Source organism: Onychomys torridus, chromosome 13 (assembly GCF_903995425.1).
Source record: "Onychomys torridus chromosome 13, mOncTor1.1, whole genome shotgun sequence".
Taxonomy (NCBI): domain Eukaryota; kingdom Metazoa; phylum Chordata; class Mammalia; order Rodentia; family Cricetidae; genus Onychomys; species Onychomys torridus.
The window spans coordinates 27,217,250-27,236,523 of NC_050455.1; the positions used below are offsets into that span (position 1 = coordinate 27,217,250).

At 47.7% G+C, this 19,274-nt stretch overlaps 1 protein-coding gene across 19 annotated transcripts in view; it reads left to right on the forward strand.

The window, feature by feature from the left end:
* LOC118594666 (protocadherin gamma-C4) overlaps nucleotides 1-19,274 on the forward strand; it is a 182,586-nt gene that overhangs the window by 141,200 nt on the left and 22,112 nt on the right. The window contains exon 1 of one of the 19 annotated variants that reach the window (XM_036204739.1): nucleotides 7,018-9,624. The exons of 17 other annotated variants lie outside the window; for them this stretch is intronic. In XM_036204739.1, the coding sequence (XP_036060632.1) occupies nucleotides 7,195-9,624 (2,430 nt within the window). In that variant the 5' untranslated portion in view covers nucleotides 7,018-7,194. Of the gene's footprint in view, nucleotides 1-7,017; nucleotides 9,625-15,767; nucleotides 18,388-19,274 lie in introns of those variants that run through there. One more of the 19 variants, XM_036204738.1, reaches the window with a different exon arrangement.

Sequence of the window (19,274 nt, forward strand, 5' to 3'; positions counted from 1 at the left end):
TTCCTTCCTTTCTTTCTTCCTTCCTTCCTTCCTTCCTTCCTTCCTTTCTTTCTTTCTTTCTTTTGTTTTTTTTTTCATTAGGCCAGACAATTATATAGTCAGTTTTAGTGTCGAGCATTGTTCAGCAAGGAGGGTGTATATCTAATGCACATATTTTGAGTAAACCTCAGGCTTCTGTGTGGGAAGTGGAAGACAGAGTAAAGATATCAGAAAGGAAGCTATCTCAGTGTCCAAAGTGGTTTTGAGTGAGGTGTTGGTAGTAGACAGAGAAAGTGGTTGATAGTTTTAAAATCTACTTTGGAAGTCTGGAGAGATGGCTCAGTAGTTAGGAGCACTGGCTGCTCTTCCAGAGGACCAGGGTCCAATTCCCAGCACTCACGTGATGGCTAACAATTGCCTGTAATGGTAGTTTCAGGGGATCCAGTACCTTCTTCTGACCTTCTTGGGTACCAGAACACATGTGGTCACAGACATATATGCAGCAGGCAAAACATCCATACACATAAAATAAAAATAAACATCAAAATTTTAAAAACAAAATATAGCTGAATTAGTGGTATATATTTTATTTTTTAATCACACACACTGGGGTCCTATCTTAGTGATAGATTACTTGCTTAGCATGCACAAGGCCCTGAATTCAATTCCTAGGACTGTGAAACAAAACACACACATACTTATACAGACACACACAGAGACACATACACATGCACACACACACAGAGACACACACAGGCACACACACAGACACACACACAGGCACACACACAGGCACACACACAGGCACACACACAGGCACATACACAGGCACACACGCACACACACACACACACACAAACAGGCACACCACAGGCATATACACAGGCACACACACACAGACACAGGCACACACATAGACACACACACACACACTTTGGAGGTAGTAGCATTGGTATGGATTGGTAATTGGATGTGGTGAAGCAGAGGATGCTAAAATGTGGTTTCTGAGTTTCCGACCCCTCTAGAAGTGCCACTTAATAGATGAGAAAGTTTAAGAGGAAGAATAGAATTCAGAGAGAAATCAGCACTGGATTAGACATTATCTCAAGAAGCCAGATACAAAAGAGTACATGTTTTCATAATTCTTTTGCTTCTGATAAAAATTATATTTGCCTAGAAACATTCAGAATGTCAACAGAACAGCTGATGCTGAAGTCTTCTTTCTTTTTTTTTTTCAATTACAAAGTGACCCTCACCTAGCAGAACAATTACTTCATATGAGTGCCATCAGAGAACTACCATCCCCAAGTGATTTTGGCTGCTCTAAATTCTTATGCCAATTTGCAACCCCTATACTATAGCAGGCAAGGTTAGTGGTTATTGTGAAAGCTAGGAGAGGTATTGGGAAAACACACACACACACACACACACACACACACACACACACACACACACACACACATTTGTTTAGGGGAAAAGAGACATTGCAGGCCTGATGCAGTGGCTCATACTTTTCCAATATCTGTGAGTCTGAGGCCAGTCTAGTCTATATACTGAGTTGCCAGCCAGTGGGGGTGGCATGGTGATGCCACCACAGAGAGGTGGAGGGATGGCAGCTCAGATACAAATGGGGCACAGCTTCGTACTGCCAATTCTTTCCTTTAAAAGTTTTGTTGGCTGGTTGGCGGTGGTGCACGCCTTTAATCCTAGCACTGGGGAGGCAGAGGTGGTCAGATCTCTGAGTTCCAGGCCAGAGACTCAGATCTCTGCGTCTCCAGGTCTACAGAGAGACTTCCAGGTCAGCCAGGGCTACACAGAGAAACCCTGTCTCAAAAAAAGAAAATAATAATAATAATAATAATAATAATACATTTTTAATAAATAAATGAAAAGATTGTGTTGTGTCTGGCAAAAGGGGGAGGGAGGGGTTGCTAAATGCTTGTATGCCTTCTGTGCAAGAAGCAAACCATGCTGGGACTAATTTATTTATAATCATCTTCATCCCTTCTCTTCATCTCCCTTAGCCTCCTTTTTCTCTCTATTTTTGTTCCTGATGGCTCCCCTTTCTCTGTACCCAGCTTTCATCTTTCGTGTGGCACATTTTCCTTCAGCTGAACAGCCGCCTTTCATAAAGCTGCTGGCACTGTTCCCCTTCTCTCCTCGGCTCTTTGTGACGTCACCAATGGCCAGGATGTTCCACTTTTATTTGTCTGTCCTCGGTGAAGCCCGGTTTCCCAGGGCTCTGTCTGTGGAGGTCAGTGTACTGCAGGGTTGTCTGTAATTCCTTTTTAATGAAAATTCTGTAGAATCAGAACCGTGGAGCTAAGGTGGTGCTCAGTGATAGAGCACTAGCCTGACATGCCCCTGGGTTGAATCCCTTTTTTTCTTAAAAAAGGCAAAAACCACAAAGACAGAAACTGGATATGTGGTTCCTGGAAGTTAAGAGTAGGAGCAAAGACTGACTGTGTATAACCACAAGGGGAAATTTGGGGGATGAGGGTAGTATTTTGAAACAGGATGTTGGTTGGTTGGATGTATGGATGAATTTACTAAAATCCTTGAGCTGTCTGTGAGTGCGAAAATACCACGGACGTAACCATGCAAGGTGACTGAAAAGCTTTGAAGTTGATTCAGGTCCCTGTGGTTATCCAGCAGGCATTGCTATTATTTCTGGCTTACAGATAAAGCAAAGGGAAGTTAAAAATAAAAGTTGTATGGCCTTGTAGCTCAGTGGTAGAGTGCTTGTCTAAGCGTGTTCTACAGTCAATCCCTGGCATGAGTTCCAGAACAGCCAGGGTGGTTACACAGAGAAGCCCTGCCTCAAAAGTAAATGAATGAATGAATGGATGGATGGATGGATGGATGGATGGATGGATGAATAAATAAACAAACAACAAAAAAAGAATAAAACATACAAAAATAAAAATAACTAGAATTTTCATGGTTAAATAACTTAACCATGATAAAAGACAGAGACTAGAAAATTGTGATGATGTGTTCATCTCCAGCATGGGGGAGGGGGTGCTCCCTAGAGAAAATGACTGCACATAAATGTGTGTATTCCTTGGCCTTTGTTAGTTAGTCAGTATGATAGTAACATGAAAGTTGCTACATTTAAAGTCTCTGAGGGGGCCCTAGAAATGACTCAGAGGCTCTTGCAGAGGCCCTGAGTTCAGTTCCTAGAACCTACGTGGTAGTTCATATCCACCTGCAGCTCTAGTTCAGAGGAACCAGTGTCTTCTGGCCTCTAAGGGCACTAGGCGTGACACCGTGTACTTACATACATGCACATAAAATAAAAGTAAACAAATATTTTCTAAAAAGCATTTAGGGCTCAGAAGTAAAGCACTTGCCAAGCTAGTGTGAAGAGGTGGTATCAGTGGTCAGGGGCTGGGCTGGAGGTTTCCAGGTTTTAGTTTCAAGAATGAAATAAAAGTATTCAAGAATGAAATAAAAGCCCACACAGACTGCAAAGTAGCCAGGAAACTCTATTCAAAAGCAAAGGAGTAGTACAAAGGATTAGAAAATAATGAATCACAAGATTGACAGCAGGCTTCCACAGTGCAGGTACTCAAGGGCGTCAGGCTGTTGCCTGGGGCTTCTTTTTATGGGGAACCTAATAGAAGGAGCTGGTTACTAAGGGCATAGTTTGGATGGTTCTCTATTTTTTATTGATATATTAGGTCAAAATTACTTGTATTGTGTATGTCCCTTCCTATAATGCATCTAATTTTAATCATGTCCTTGCCTGGCTATGCATAGGAGTGAGATGTTAAATAGGGGTGTATCCCTAAAAGTTCACGTAGGGACACAGTTTTGCCTTATTACACACATACACACACCTAGAACCAGATTAGGAAGAATCAGCCTTTCCATTGATGAACACTGACATAAGTGAGTCCAACTGAAGAGAATCCATCTAAGTTTGATGGTCTTTAAAGAGAGGAAAATTTACTCCATTGTTCAAAATGCATGCTGCTCAGTGCAGGTGGAAGTCCTGTGTTGGGAGGCAGGTACATTGTTCAGAGAGGGGTGTTAGTGCATAATGTGTGCAGGTGTGCGCTGCCAAGCACATTATTATTATGTGCATATCCCAAACCAAGTAGAGTCTCAGGTTACTAAACTATTTCTGGGCTTGCCTTCCGCAAGGCCCCTGGGTTTGATTCCTAACAACACAACACACACACACACACACACACACACACACACACACACACACTACTGTACTAGGTGGGTGGGGAGAACATAAGTCATCACCAGAAGTGGTTTGGTCCCTGTCCTCGGGCTGTCTTTTTCTTTTCATTTCTTTGGGGTAGGAGAGGTATGCATGTTTAGAAAATAACAATGCGCAATCTCATTTGTCAAAAATTATTTCTGCTTAGGTGAAATAAACCAGCTTCACAAAAACAAGTATCACATGTGTTTCTCTCACAAGTGCTATCTGGAGATAGAGTGAGAGGAAAAGATATAAAAATAAAGGGGGAGTGGTGGGAGGTGGGCAGGGGAGGGGGAGGAAAGGATAAAGGTAGCAAGGGGAAACATGATAAATATCCATCACATGCATGTATAGAAATGGCACAGTGCACGCCTTACTTTGTACAACTAATATAAGCTAATAAAAATCAATCCAACCTTAAGCTGTGTTAAGTTCAATGGAAAAAGTAAGGTACCCCCAACAAAGGGTTCTGCTTTTAAGTAAAACCTGAAATTTTAAATTTAAGTTTTAAACTTGTTTTGTTGTATTTTGTTTTGAGATAGTGTCTCATATAGCTCAGGCTGGCCTCAAATTCTTTGTAGCCAAGGATGAACTCTTGACCTGCCTGCTTCCGCTTTCCCAGAGCTGGGATTATAAGCATATACTACCATGCCCAGCATTTGTGGGAAGGGGGTGCTGGGGATCAAAGCCAGAGCCTACCAACTGAGCTACACCCCCAGCCCATTTGTTTGTTTGTTTGTTTGGTTAGTTGGTTTTGGTTTTTTAGACATAAAAGATTTGGAATATAAGCAAGCAAAGGAAAAACACCTTCCTGGGGGGAAAGCAGCCTGGGTGAAGGCCCGTGGACACAAAGGGTCTTGCTTGGATAATGAGCACACTGAAAGCAGTGTAATGAGGAGGTGGGGGGAGGGGAGCTCGAGGATGTGGATTCTATACACAGGGTCTGGTATCGTGTTTCAAGAGAAACACTACTGTTGAGTAGCTGTGAGAAATATATGACCTAATTACTGAATATTAGAGAAGTTTATCCTACCTACTATGGAGAAGGAATCTCAGAGACGTCTGCTGCTCTGTGAAGAGGTCTTAGAACTATAAGCCTTACTATTAAGGAGAATGGTGTACACTTTAAAAGCCGGTTTTCTGGATCGGGAATGTGTAACTCAGATATAAACACTTGCTTTGCCTTACATACATAAGACTTTGGGGTTCAACCCCCAATACCTTCCCCTCGAAAGCTTTCAGAATCCAAATTATGATTCATGTGATAGTGAATAGACCAAAAATATTTAATCGGTACATCTCTGATTAATCCACCAAATTTAGTTATTATCAAACTTTAATGTGTCTTCACACCAGCCAGGTATTTTGGTAAAGTGCAAATTCTTCACTTCTGACAAGCTCCCAGTGCCTGTCTATGACATTGGTTCTCACACTTGGAATAGCAAGTAGCTGGACTGTAATGGAGATTCTAAATTCTATTGTATCCATCTCCTAACGCCTATCACAGTTCTTGGTGATCTAGTCAATTGTCATCTTAAATACTTAAAACTGGTTTTGATTTAATTTTTTATTTTGGGGGAGGGGGAACAGGGTCTCACTGTATAGCTCATGCTGGTCTGCAACTCAAGGCAATCATCCTGCCTCAGGATTACTAGCATGAGCCACCTTACCTGACTTTAAAACTGTGGAGTGGAGTGGAGTGGGGGGTGGGGGGAGAAGATGGGGTTAGTGCTGAGGACATGGCTTTTCATTAATCAGAAAAATCCTGTGTCTACTTTCTAACTTTTCTGGCTACTTCACTGCCTGCGATCATAATTAACTTCAGAAGGGACGAGGTATTTATGTACTCTGAGGCTCCAAAGCTTTTCATTGCTTTGGTGACTACAGTCCTACATGTGGAACTTTCCATTCTGCGTATAAAGCTTTGTATTTTCTAACGAATTTATAGAGCATTGCTACCCATCATTTCAATCATTTTATGAGAAGGCCTGCCCCCTCCCTTCCTTCTCTGAGGGAGGTTTCTTTATTAGCAATGCAATGTGAAATCCAAACCTTAGGAAGATGAGAAATCTCATAATAGAGAGTGTTAGAGATCATGTTCTACCCAATTGAGGAAAAAACAAAAAGTAGGGAAATTTCACATTGCTTTTTGTTCCTTAAAAGCATCCTTGAAAACAATGATGGCGTCCAATTTTAAAGGAAATAAAATCTTAATCTTATTTTTTAAATTTCAAGACAGAGTTAAACCAAACAGAAGATAGTCCTATTGATTTGATCTTAGTCTCCTTTGGAGAAAGATAAAACTGGGGGTTTGTGGGGAGGGGCCGTTTCATGGAGAGAAAACCCACACACGTGCAAAGGCAGAATCTACCTCTAAGCTACGCACATTCCACGGCCCATAAAAGTGATATTATTAGTCTCCCCAGAAATACTCAGTCCTCCTTCCAAGCAGGGTCTGGCTGCGGCTCTGCCCTCCATCAGACCTAATGTGCTGGCGTTTTTCCAGTCAACGCTTTATCGGTTTTTTCGGTTTGGATCGCTCCCCTTTCTTGTGATCAAAGACAACGATTTAAGTGTTTAATGGGCCTGGTTGGGCTGGGAGGTGGGCAGATCCGCCCGAAGATTGGGTTTGCGCCCCTGGCGCTGGCAGAGCGCTGGACAGGAAACTCTGGAAGGCAGCCAGAGGAAAGTGAAGTTCCTGGCGCGAGCGCGTGTCCTGCTCAAAGAACCCGGCGCTAGCGCATTCTTCGTGCAGTTATTGGCTGGGACTCTGTGTGCCGCTGTCGGCCAATGAAGACGCTGGAGATCTGGCCCGGGCCCGTCCCCTTTCGGCGCCCCGGGATGAGACAGAGACTGAACAGCGGGCGAACAAATCAGCGGCGCCCAGAAAGCCATGTCGGACTCGGCGCCCAGCGCCCAAGCGCTAACCCGCTGAAAGTTTCTCTGCGAAACCTCCGGGACCACCTGGACCCCGCCCAGAGGAGCTGCTTTTGAGTGAGATGGTCGCAGAGGCCCGGAGCAGCGGACTGGTAAGCCCCGGGAGAACGGTGGGAGTCCTGCTTCTGCTAGCTGCCTTGGCCAAGGCTTCCACCATCATTCACTATGAGATCCTGGAGGAGAGAGAGAAGGGGTTCCCCGTGGGTAACGTGGTCACGGATCTTGGTTTGGATCTCGGCAGCCTGTCGGCGCGCAGGCTCCGGGTGGTGTCCGGAGCTAGCCGTAGGTTCTTTGAGGTGAACTGGGAGACTGGAGAAATGTTCGTCAACGATCGTCTGGACCGAGAGGAGCTGTGTGGGACGCTGCCCTCCTGCACTGTAACTCTGGAGTTGGTGGTGGAGAACCCGCTGGAGCTGTTCAGCGCGGAAGTGGTGGTGCAGGACATCAACGACAATAATCCCTCTTTCCCCACCGGGGAAATGAAATTGGAGATTAGCGAGGCCATGGCGCCGGGGACGCGCTTTCCGCTCGAGAGCGCGCACGATCCCGATGTGGGAAGCAACTCTTTACAAACCTATGAGCTGAGCCACAACGAATACTTTGCTCTCCGTGTGCAGACTCGAGAGGACGGCACAAAATACGCGGAGCTGGTCCTGGAGCGCGCCCTGGATTGGGAACGGGAGCCAAATGTCCAGTTGGTACTGACGGCGGTGGACGGAGGAACCCCAGCCCGCTCCGCCAGCCTTCCGATTCGTATCACAGTGCTGGACGCGAATGACAATGCGCCCGCTTTCAATCAGTCTTTGTATCGGGCGCGCGTCCGGGAGGATGCACCCCCCGGCACGCGCGTCGCCCAGGTTCGTGCAACTGATCTGGATGAAGGCCTCAACGGTGAAATCGTTTACTCCTTCGGCAGCCACAACCGTGCTGGGGTGCGGGAGCTATTCGCCTTAGACCTTGTAACCGGGGTGCTGACAATCAAGGGTCGCCTGGACTTCGAAGACACCAAACTCCATGAGATTTACATCCAGGCCAAAGACAAGGGTGCCAATCCCGAAGGCGCGCATTGCAAAGTACTCGTAGAGGTTGTGGACGTGAATGACAATGCCCCGGAGATCACAGTCACTTCCGTGTACAGCCCAGTCCCTGAGGATGCCCCTCTGGGGACTGTCATCGCTTTGCTCAGTGTGACTGATCTGGATGCTGGCGAGAACGGGCTGGTGACCTGTGAAGTTCCACCGGGGCTCCCCTTCAGCCTGACTTCTTCCCTCAAGAATTACTTCACTTTGAAAACCAGCGCAGCCCTGGATCGCGAGACCGTGCCCGAATACAACCTCAGCATCACAGCTCGAGACTCTGGAACTCCCTCCCTCTCCGCTCTTACCACGGTGCGGGTCCAAGTGTCCGACATCAACGACAATCCGCCTCAGTCTTCCCAATCTTCCTACGATGTTTATGTCGAGGAAAATACCCCCCCTGGAGTTCCTATACTAAACCTGAGTGTCTGGGACCCCGACGCCCCGCACAATGCCCGCCTTTCCTTCTTCCTCTTGGAGCCAGGAGCGGAAACTGGGCTGGTGGGTCGCTATTTCACAATAAATCGTGACAATGGAGTCTTGACAACCTTAGTACCCCTGGACTATGAGGGTCAGCGAGAGTTCCAGCTAACAGCTCACATAAACGACGGGGGTACCCCCGTCTTGGCCACCAACATTAGCGTGAACATATTTGTTACTGACCGCAATGACAACGCCCCCCAGGTCCTGTATCCCCGGCCTGGCCAGAGTTCGGTGGAGATGCTGCCTCGAGGTACAGCTGCGGGCCACGTGGTCTCACGGGTGGTAGGCTGGGACGCGGATGCAGGGCACAATGCCTGGCTCTCCTACAGCCTCTTGGGAGCCCCCAACCAGAGCCTTTTTGCCGTGGGGCTTCACACGGGTCAGATCAGCACTGCTCGCCCAGTCCAGGACACAGATTCACCCAGGCAGATTCTCACAGTCTTGATCTCAGACAATGGAGAACCATTGCTCTCCACCACCGCCACCCTGACTGTATCGGTAACTGAGGAGTCTCCCGAAGCCCGGGCGGAGTTCCCCTCGGGCTCCGCTCCCCGAGAACAGAATAAAAATCTCACCTTTTATCTACTTCTTTCTCTAATCTTGGTCTCTGTGGGGTTCGCAGTCACCGTGTTGGGCGTGATCATATTCAAAGTTTACAAGTGGAAGCGGTCTAGGGACCTATACCGAGCCCCAGTGAGCTCCCTGTACCGAACACCAGGGCCCTCCTTGCACGCAGACGCGGTGCGAGGAGGCCTGATACCGCCGCACCTGTACCATCAGGTGTACCTCACCACAGACTCGCGCCGCAGCGACCCGCTGCTGAAGAAGCCTGGTGCCGCCAGCCCGCTGGCCAGCCGCCAGAACACTCTGCGAAGCTGCGATCCCGTGTTCTATAGGCAGGTGCTGGGTGCAGAGAGCGCCCCCCCTGGACAGGTAAGAGTTAGCAAGTCATCTCTGAAGTGCATTAACACTGTTGAGTCCTTCCGGGAGGTGCGGATCTGTTTTGTTGTTGCTGTTGTTTTGAATGATAGTAATGGTTTGTTTGTTTGCTTGCTTGCTTGTTTGTTTGTTCTGAGCATGCTTCCAGAATCTGACCTATCCTTCCTAGATAAGAGCAGTGCCTTTCGGGGGGAGTGGCTAGCTAGAGTGTGCTTTGTGGTCCTTTGTCGAGAATGAGGATACTTGTCTGACTCCTTCATGGACTCAGTTCACACCCTCAGCACTCTTTCGACATCACAACTAATCGGTCGTGCTAAGGGCACTTGGTCGCAGTACCCAGAGCTTAGCTTGGTTTGCTTTGGAAGTGAGCTTCTGGACACCTCTAGCCAGTGTCAGTAGAAAAATCTCCTGGTCTGTCCACCTTTTGAGTGGTTGCTACGTCTTCTACATTAAAACTAATGTGTTGGCGAGTGTTAGTTTGTTTCTTTGTTTGAGGCTGGCCTGGAACTCACTATGTAGACCAGGCTGGCCTCAAACTCTGAAATCTGCTTGCCTCTAAAACTAATTTTTAAAAATATAACCTTCCTTAGCCTGCACAATCTTGTACATCATTCTCAGATAATTTATAAAGCTCTAGTCATCCTTTAAATTTGTTTCAAGCACATTACTGGAAATAATGGGTATCTTACCAAATATCTTATAACATTAATAATGAGCATTGTAGGAAATACGTAAAAACATAAAGGCAAAATTTTAACTATAATATCCAATGCTAATCATTTCAATTACAAAAATAAAACTCATTTTGAAAATAAATCTAGATGGCTCACAAGAACATCAAATGGAAAAGCCTCTAGTGCCCCTGATCTTTCTCCAGCACTGTGTCTTGCTAGGTGTGGACCTTTTGGGAAAAGGAGCTGCGTTCTTTTCCTTAGAGAGGTAAAGTGTATGTCCATGTGTGATGGAAGGCTTCTCATTGAGACAGGCTACACACCCTCTCAATTGTGGAGAATCACTGTTACCTGGTAACCAAGTACATTATTGCTGGCAATTGTTTTTTGTTTTTGTTGTGGTGGTTTGTTTTGTTTTGTTTTTCAAGACAGGGTTTCTCTGTGTAGTCTGGCCATCCTGAAACTCACTCTGTAGACCAGGCTGGCCTGGAACTCAGAGTCTCCTGCCTCTGCCTCCAGAGTGCTGAGATCAAAGGTGTGTGCCACCACAGCCCGGCTATTGCTGGCAATTAAACAAAAGAGGACCTCAGTGACCAACTGAGCCTTGGGCCACACGCTGTTCAGCCTCCTTTGTAAGTCTCTTAGATGCAAAGAGGAAACAATGCAGGCTCTGTTGGAGCTGCATATACCTGGTTGTCATGGTGGTTAAACGTTATTAGTTAGTATTATTTATGACTAATACTTCTTGGTCCAAAACCTTGAATGCACTTTGGAGATGAGCAAATATGAAACCGCCTAAGCTGGAAAGAAGGGGCACCTGGGAAAGCCCGAGGAAGGGTGACAGCCACATGGAAGGGGATGCTCTTCTGTCAGCCTAGAAGCAGCCATCTTTTTCCTAGAACAATGTTCTCAAACTTGGGTGATCCTTAGACTCACCCAGGGGTCTTTCAAAAAATTCCACCGCACTTACTACATCTCAACTCAGTTAAGGAGCAGCTTCTGGGTGTGGGAGAGGCCCAGGTGATTCCACTATGCAGACGTGCAGTTGAAATCATTTGCCCTAGAACCTGGTCGCCCGTCATTTATTGTATGACGCAGAGGGTCACTGTCATTTTGATGTTCTGGTTTGATGAACTGGGTGCCAAGAGCCAACGTTATTGAACCACGCCTAAATAAAAACAAAATTATTGTTGTGTTCCAGCTTTAACATTTAAAATAGTGAATAGAACAATTCTAGAAGAGCTGTATGTAAGGCATACTGTGGCATTTCAATAATCTACAGAGACAATGTTCCTAAATCACTAGCATCTAGGCCGGTGTGTGAGTGTGTGTGTGTGTGTGGGGGGGGGGTATCTGTATCTGTGCCTGTCTGTCTGTCTGTCTGTCTTAGGTAGCCCAGACTGGCCTGATCTTCCTGTCTCCACCTCCTGAGTACTGGGATCACAGGAATGCTGCACTATGGCTTATTCTTTGAAGATAGAATTGAGCAATAGGAACTGGATCTTTAGGGTGCCACAAATATATTTCAGAATTAAACTGTGGCAATAATTCCCTCAATTTGGTGTAGATGAATATACAAAAAGCCATTGAGTTGTATGCTTTAAATAAGTGACTTGCATGGCATATCAATTAGATTGCAATAAAGCTATTTTTTTAAGCCTAGAAGTAAAGGGGCTGAAGAGACCGCTCGGTGGTTAAGAGCACTTACTGCTTTTGCAGAGGTCCTGGTTTGGGTTCCACTCCCAGCACACAAACCAGGCAGCTGACAGCTTCCCATAACTACAGTTCCGAGGCATCTGAAGCCCCCTGACACCCTTGGGCACCTGCACGCATGTGGTACATGTTAACTCATGCAGGCACGAACACATACCTTCATAAATAAATAGAATCTTTCAAAACTAAACTAAGCTAAAACCCCTAGCAGGAGAGCCAGGTATGGTGGCAGGAATTTTTCATTCCAGCATTTGGAAGGCAGATGCAAGTGGAGCTCTATAAGTTCAAAGCTAACCTAGTGGACCATCATGAGTTCCAGGAGAGCCAAGGCTACATAGTGAAACCCTGTCTCAAACAAACAAATCAACAGCAACAACAACAAAAAAACAACCTAGAAGTAGGAGAATCATATACCTGGCATAAAAGATCAAATCAAGGCTGTGTAGAATTATGGCCTTATGATGCTCCAATTCTAGCAAGCAGACTGTTTATTTTAGTGAGAACTTGCAATAGCATATTGTATTACATATACTGCTCTTTCAGCTTTAGATAGTCTCTTTTCCAGTCTGAACTTCAAGTCCTGCATCAAGGAATAAATATAAGGATCTGGAGAGATGGCTCAGTGGTTAAGAGCACTGGCTGCTCTTCCAGAGGACCCAGGTTCAATTCCCAGAACCCACATGGCAGCCCACAGCTGTCTGTAACTCCAGTCACAGGGGATTCAACACCCTCACATAGATATACATTCAGGCCAAACACCAGTGTGCATAAATTTAAAAATATTTTAAATGGAAGTAAACATAATACCTACTTTGTAAACCTTTAGCAGTATTTGTTGAGGTAGTAAATAACAATATGAAAATTTGTGGCGTATTAGTATCCCCATGTGCTAGACACTGTAAAGGTTGGAAAGACACCCTCTTCTCATGGTACACAAGGCACCAGAGGAGATAGACATAAAAAACAAAGATGCTGGATGGGGGCATGGTTGTATACACCTTTATTTGCAGCAGTTGAGAAGCAGATCTCTGAGTTCAAGACCAACTAGGACAGGTCTTAGGACCCTGTCTTAGGGTTACTACTGCTGTGATGAAACACCATGGCCACAACTTGGGGAGAAAAGGGTCAATATGGCTTAAGCTTCCACATCACAGTTGATTCAAAGGAGTCAGGACAGGCACTCAAGCAGGGCAAGAACCTGAAGGCAGGAGCTGATGCAGTGGCCATGGAGGGGTGCTGCTTACTGGCTTGCTCCCCATGGCTTACTCAGCCTGCTTTCTTAGAAAACCCAGGACCACCATCCCAGTGGTGGCCCCACCCACAATGGGCTGGGCCCTCCCTCATCAATCACTAACTAAGAAAATGCCTTACAGCCTTGCCTGTAGCCTTAGCTTATGGAGGCATTTTCTCAGTTGAGGCTCCCTCCTCTCTGATGACTCAAGCTTGTGTCAGGCTGACTTAAAACTAGTCAGCACAAACCCTGTCTAAAGGAAGAAAGGGGGAAGTCTACCTTACATTCTATAGGAAATGGTGGGGCAGAGGGGAAGTCAGCCTGGGGAAGACAAGACTTTATAGAGGTGGTGGCGATGCCTTGAGTGAGGAGCTAAAGGTTGAGCTGTCAGGTAGGAAAAAGGGACCAAGGAGGGACTGCACAGGAAATTCCACGCAGAGAGATGCAGGTAGTTCATTACTGCTGACACAAAGAGTGTGGAGCAGTCTGTATGGACAATCAAGCGAAGCGAGTCTTAGGTCATGTCAGAGGGTGTTGGTGGTAGTTGTTTTACTTTCTAATCCCAAGCACAATAATCACTGCAGAAAAACTGACTCTTCAAGGCTAACCTCTAATGAGGCCACCTCTCTCTCTCTCTCTCTCTCTCTCTCTCTCTCTCTCTCTCTCTCTCTCTCTCACACACACACACACACACACACACACACACACACACACACACACACATACACGATGCCATCAGTGTTTTTCTTGTTCTGGAAATTATTCTGGCAGCCATAAGAGAAATAGATGGAGACATTCGGGTTGGAGTCCAGAGGCCAGTCAAACAGCTACGCAATATTTGAGACTTTTGGTGGAACCAGCACAGAGGCGGTGCAGATGGGGGAGTGAGTGACTGCATAAAGTCTTCGGGCTTGTTGATGGACATCAGAACCAAGGGGCAGGAATAAGTCAAGGGTGGAAATTCCCCACCCCCACACCGGGGCAACTGGGTAGATGATTCACTGAGATTGTGGATTCTGACATCAACACTTGTGTGAACCAGGCTGATTCACTCCAGCCACCACTGTCCCCAGGGGAGGAGGTATAGCAGCAGCTTTGTTGTTGTTTGGTTTTGTATTTTTGGTATAAGGGGCTTGTTTTCTATTGACCTAAGAACACAGAATAGTCGGGCGGTGGTGGCGCACTCGGGAGGCAGAGGCAGGTGGATCTCTGTGAGTTTGAGGCCAGCCTGGTCTACAGAGTTAGTCCAGGACAGGCTCCAAAGCTACAGAGAAACCCTGTCTCAAAAAAAAAAAAAAAAAAGGTTTCAGTGTTGGTCGCTGGCCTCAGCACAGTCAAGAGGGGTGCAGGGATGTATGGGGATAACACATCTATCTGCTGCTGGCTTGGGTAACTCTTGGTAATCTAGGCAAGAATTGGGATGGATTAGCATACCTCATACTTAGCTCTGTCTGACTTTGTCTTTCTCCGGTGTGTTTGCTGTCAGATTACAGCTTTCAGTGACCTATGATGTAAAAATGTGCCTTTTCTGAGCTTGTGCAAGATTGCAGGCAGGCTGCTAAGAGGCCTGAATGAGGTGGGGGTGGGGTGAGATTAAGTCCCCAGCTACAAGAGGTCCCCTGGGGCTAAGTGAAAGGCGTGTTCTTTTGAAATGGTCTCTGTTGGTAATTAACAACATATCGTGAATACTGTGGTGTCAAATAAAGAGGATTTGTAGGCACAACATTGGTGGTAGCTGATCCCTATCATTCAAGAAAGCTGTTCAGTCTGTGAACATTAGCATTCTGCCAGGTAATGAGATCTAGTCCGGAGGAAGTCCCAGACACTGATTCTTAACAGTTTTGGAACGGCTCCCAATTCTGGCTTCCACCACCTACTTCCATACTGTCCTTGAAATCCATGAATGGTAGCTTCCTGTTGTAGCAAATGTCTGAATAAGAGGTTTGGTTTCTGCTGTGCCTTCTGTTACAATAAAAACGTGTGCTGTATAAATTTAATTGGCTTCATTAACGTGTGAGCCTCTCTGCAAAGAGAGGTAATCTGGGGAGGAGCGGAATTTTGAGAATATGCGGTGCTTCTTATAGGCTACTGCTTTAACACGACCAGCCTGAGATGGAAGCTACTCATTTAGACTATTGGTTGACGACAGCATTAGCTTGAACAAAGTGACCAGTCTCCAATGGCCACTCGTTTTCCGGGGCTGCAGGTTGCTAGGGCTCAGGAGGTAGCTGTTTTCCCCGCGAAAAGGGGCGGGGTGAATCTATGTGTTAAGGGGGAAAATACATTTATGTTTCCTGCCTCTCCACAATGGTAACGGTCCACGGACATAAACCCGGGTTGAGCAGGAGGAAGGTCGAAAGAAACGTTGGTATTTATTACATTTGGAGGGTTTGTTTTTTTGGGGTGTGTGTGTGTTTCCTCCCAATGCTGCGACGCATTAACCCTGCTGCTATTGGGACATTCTCTGCTCAGCCTATTGGCTGAGTCCAGGAGCTGCTGCCTGCCAATCGGGTAGTGAAAGGCAGACAAATCTACCCCGCCACCAGCAAAAAACGGCGCGTAACCCTTGCTGCGCCGGCGGAGCCGCGCCAGACCTGGCGCGGGGAAGGGAGATAGGTGTCTCCAGCTGCTGAGGCTGTTAGGGGCGGGTCAGCTTCTTTGGCTTCTCCGGACCCAGTAGAGCATTAGCGGACGGCAGCAATGCCCAGCAAGGTGAGAAGCTGGGTAGAAATTTGGTGGGGGGCTACCCTTTTGTTCCTCTTTTGCCACCTGGACTACGTTTGTGGGCAGATTCGCTACCCGGTCCCAGAGGAGTCACAGGAAGGGACTTTTGTAGGGAATGTCGCCCAAGATTTTCTGCTGGATACAGAGAGTCTATCAGCTCGCAGGCTGCAGGTCGCTGGAGAGGTGAACCAAAGACACTTCCGTGTGGATTTGGACAGCGGAGCCCTGCTCATCAAAAATCCAATCGATCGAGAGGCACTGTGTGGGCTCAGTGCCAGCTGCATCGTGCCCCTGGAGTTTGTAACCGAAGGGCCTTTGGAAATGTACCGAGCGGAGGTTGAGATCGTAGATGTGAATGATCACGCCCCCCGATTTCCGCGGCAGCAGTTGGACTTGGAAATCGGGGAAGCAGCTCCGCCAGGACAGCGTTTCCCCTTGGAAAAGGCTCAGGATGCAGATGTGGGGAGCAATTCCATTAGCAGCTACAGACTAAGCTCCAATGAGCACTTTGCCCTGGATGTCAAGAAGCGCAGCGACGGCAGCCTGGTCCCAGAGCTGCTTCTGGAGAAGCCTTTGGATCGGGAGAAGCAATCGGACTACCGCCTGGTGCTGACTGCTGTGGACGGGGGGAACCCCCCTAGATCTGGCACCGCGGAGCTCCGGGTGTCAGTGCTGGATGTGAATGACAACGCCCCAGCCTTCCAGCAATCCAGCTACAGGATCAGCGTGTTGGAGAGTGCGCCAGCAGGCATGGTGCTCATCCAGCTCAATGCCTCTGACCCCGACCTGGGACCTAGTGGTAACGTCACCTTTTCTTTCAGTGGTCACACCCCTGATCGTGTGAGAAACCTCTTTAGCCTTCACCCCACGACTGGGAAGCTTACCCTTCAGGGGCCTCTAGACTTCGAGAGTGAGAATTACTACGAATTTGATGTGAGGGCTCGCGATGGGGGTTCTCCAGCCATGGAGCAACATTGCAGCCTTAGGGTAGATCTCTTAGATGTAAACGACAATGCCCCCCACATCACAGTGACCTCGGAGCTGGGAACTCTACCAGAGAGTGCAGAACCTGGCACTGTGGTGGCCCTCATCAGTGTGCAGGACCCTGACTCTGGGTCAAATGGAGATGTGAGCCTCCGCATCCCTGACCACTTACCGTTTGCCCTCAAGTCTGCCTTCAGGAACCAGTTCTCCCTCGTGACAGCCGGACCCTTGGATCGAGAGGCTAGGTCCAGTTATGACATCATGGTTACTGCTTCTGATGCTGGGAGCCCTCCCCTGAGTACCCACAGGACTATTTTCCTCAATATTTCAGATGTGAATGATAACCCACCCTCATTCTTCCAGAGGTCACATGAGGTGTTCGTTCCCGAGAACAATCGCCCAGGGGACCTGCTTTGCTCCCTTGCAGCCTCTGACCCCGACTCTGGCTTAAACGCACTAATCTCATACTCTCTCTTAGAGCCCAGAAATCGAGATGTGTCAGCTTCTTCCTTCATTTCTTTGAACCCCCAGACAGGAGCTGTCCATGCTACTAGATCGTTTGACTATGAACAAACACAGACCCTGCAGTTTGAGGTACAGGCCAGGGACAGAGGCAGCCCACCTCTGAGCAGCACTGTCACAGTGCGCCTGTTTGTGCTGGACCTCAATGACAATGCCCCCGCTGTGCTCCGCCCCAGGGCCAGACCTGGGTCCTTATGTCCCCAAGCATTGCCTCCGTCAGTTGGTGCTGGTCACCTAGTCACAAAGGTGACAGCTGTGGACTTGGATTCCGGTTACAATGCCTGGGTTTCCTATCAGCTCCTGGAGGCCCCAGACCCCAGTCTCTTTGCAGTCTCCAGATACGCTGGGGAAGTTCGGACGGCTGTTCCCATCCCCGCTGACCTCCCACCTCAGAAGCTGGTCATTGTGGTGAAGGACAGTGGTACCCCACCACTCTCTACCTCTGTTACTCTCCTGGTGTCCTTAGAGGAAGACACACATCCAGTTGTCCCCGATCTTCGAGAATCTTCAGCTCCCAGAGAAGGAGAATCCCGTCTAACCCTCTACTTGGCTGTGTCCCTGGTGGCAATCTGCTTTGTCTCTTTTGGTTCTTTTGTGGCTCTGCTTTCTAAGTGCCTCCGCGGGGCTGCCTGTGGAGTGACATGCTTTCCTGCCGGCACCTGTGCCTGTCTCACCAGATCTCGGAGGAGGGAGGGGCTTCCTCCTTCCAATGGGATCCTCCGAATCCAGCTCGGGTCAGAGGATCCTATCAAGTTTGTGGACGTGGGAGGCCACTCTCATGGCTGTACACCACTGGCTTCTGCGCCCACTCGGAGTGACAGCTTCATGATGGTGAAATCACCCAGTGCACCTATGGCAGGGGAGCCTGTGCGCCCAAGCTGTCCACCCTCTGATCTTCTCTATGGGCTAGAGGTGAGACCTTTGCAGGCTCAGCCAATGCTCGGGGGCTGTGGTGATCCAGACATATGGCTGGGCCAAGTGCCAGGGAGTACTGGCCTCCCTGGAAGAGCCCATGGTGATGATGTCACCCTTTTTGAGAGTAGTAGCTATGTTGTAAATGCTGTGCTCTACAAGTGTTTTCTGAATTGACTGATGATTGGAACTTGGGGTGAGCAATGCCCACATGGGAGAGTAAGAAGTAAATTAATGGGTTATCGAGAACCAAGCTGTTGTGGAAGCATGCTAATGGGATGGATTGGGCCGGGAAACCACCTAAACCCAGGACTTCTTCCTCTGTTCTTTCTGAAGGAGGGGGTTGTGTTCTGGGGAATGTTAACTTTGGATTGCCATTTCCAACTGGTTTGATGGTAGACCAAAAATCTTTGCCCCATGTGGTCTAGTATCCTCTAGAACAGTGTGAAGGGAACTGTTTCTTTGGGGAAAAGGAAAGCCGAGCAGATCAAAGTGGTAACAGGGATCTTTCTCTGGGCTCCTGGTATTCCCCACTGGGATGGTAAACTGGGAATGGGGCAGCAGGGGGGCAGGGGGAGTGGTGAGGGGTGCATCTGTTACCTCCTTGCAGGGTCAGGGGAGCACTAGGTGAATTCACTCAGTGTCAGAAAATTGATTCACAGTTAGAGAATTCACAGAAACAGACACTCTAGGAATCTTTAGGGAGGGTTTTGAACTCAGTGAAACTATAAAGCCTAGAGGCTATTTCTGGCCTCTGGTCACCCTCCAGGGTGTCCTAGAGCAGGCCTAGAGTAGTGTTCCCTTTCCTGTAAGCTCTGGTGCTCTGTTTACATTCTGAGGTTAGGGTCTCAGGAAAGCTAAGCCCCTTAGCCACCAGCAGACATTGC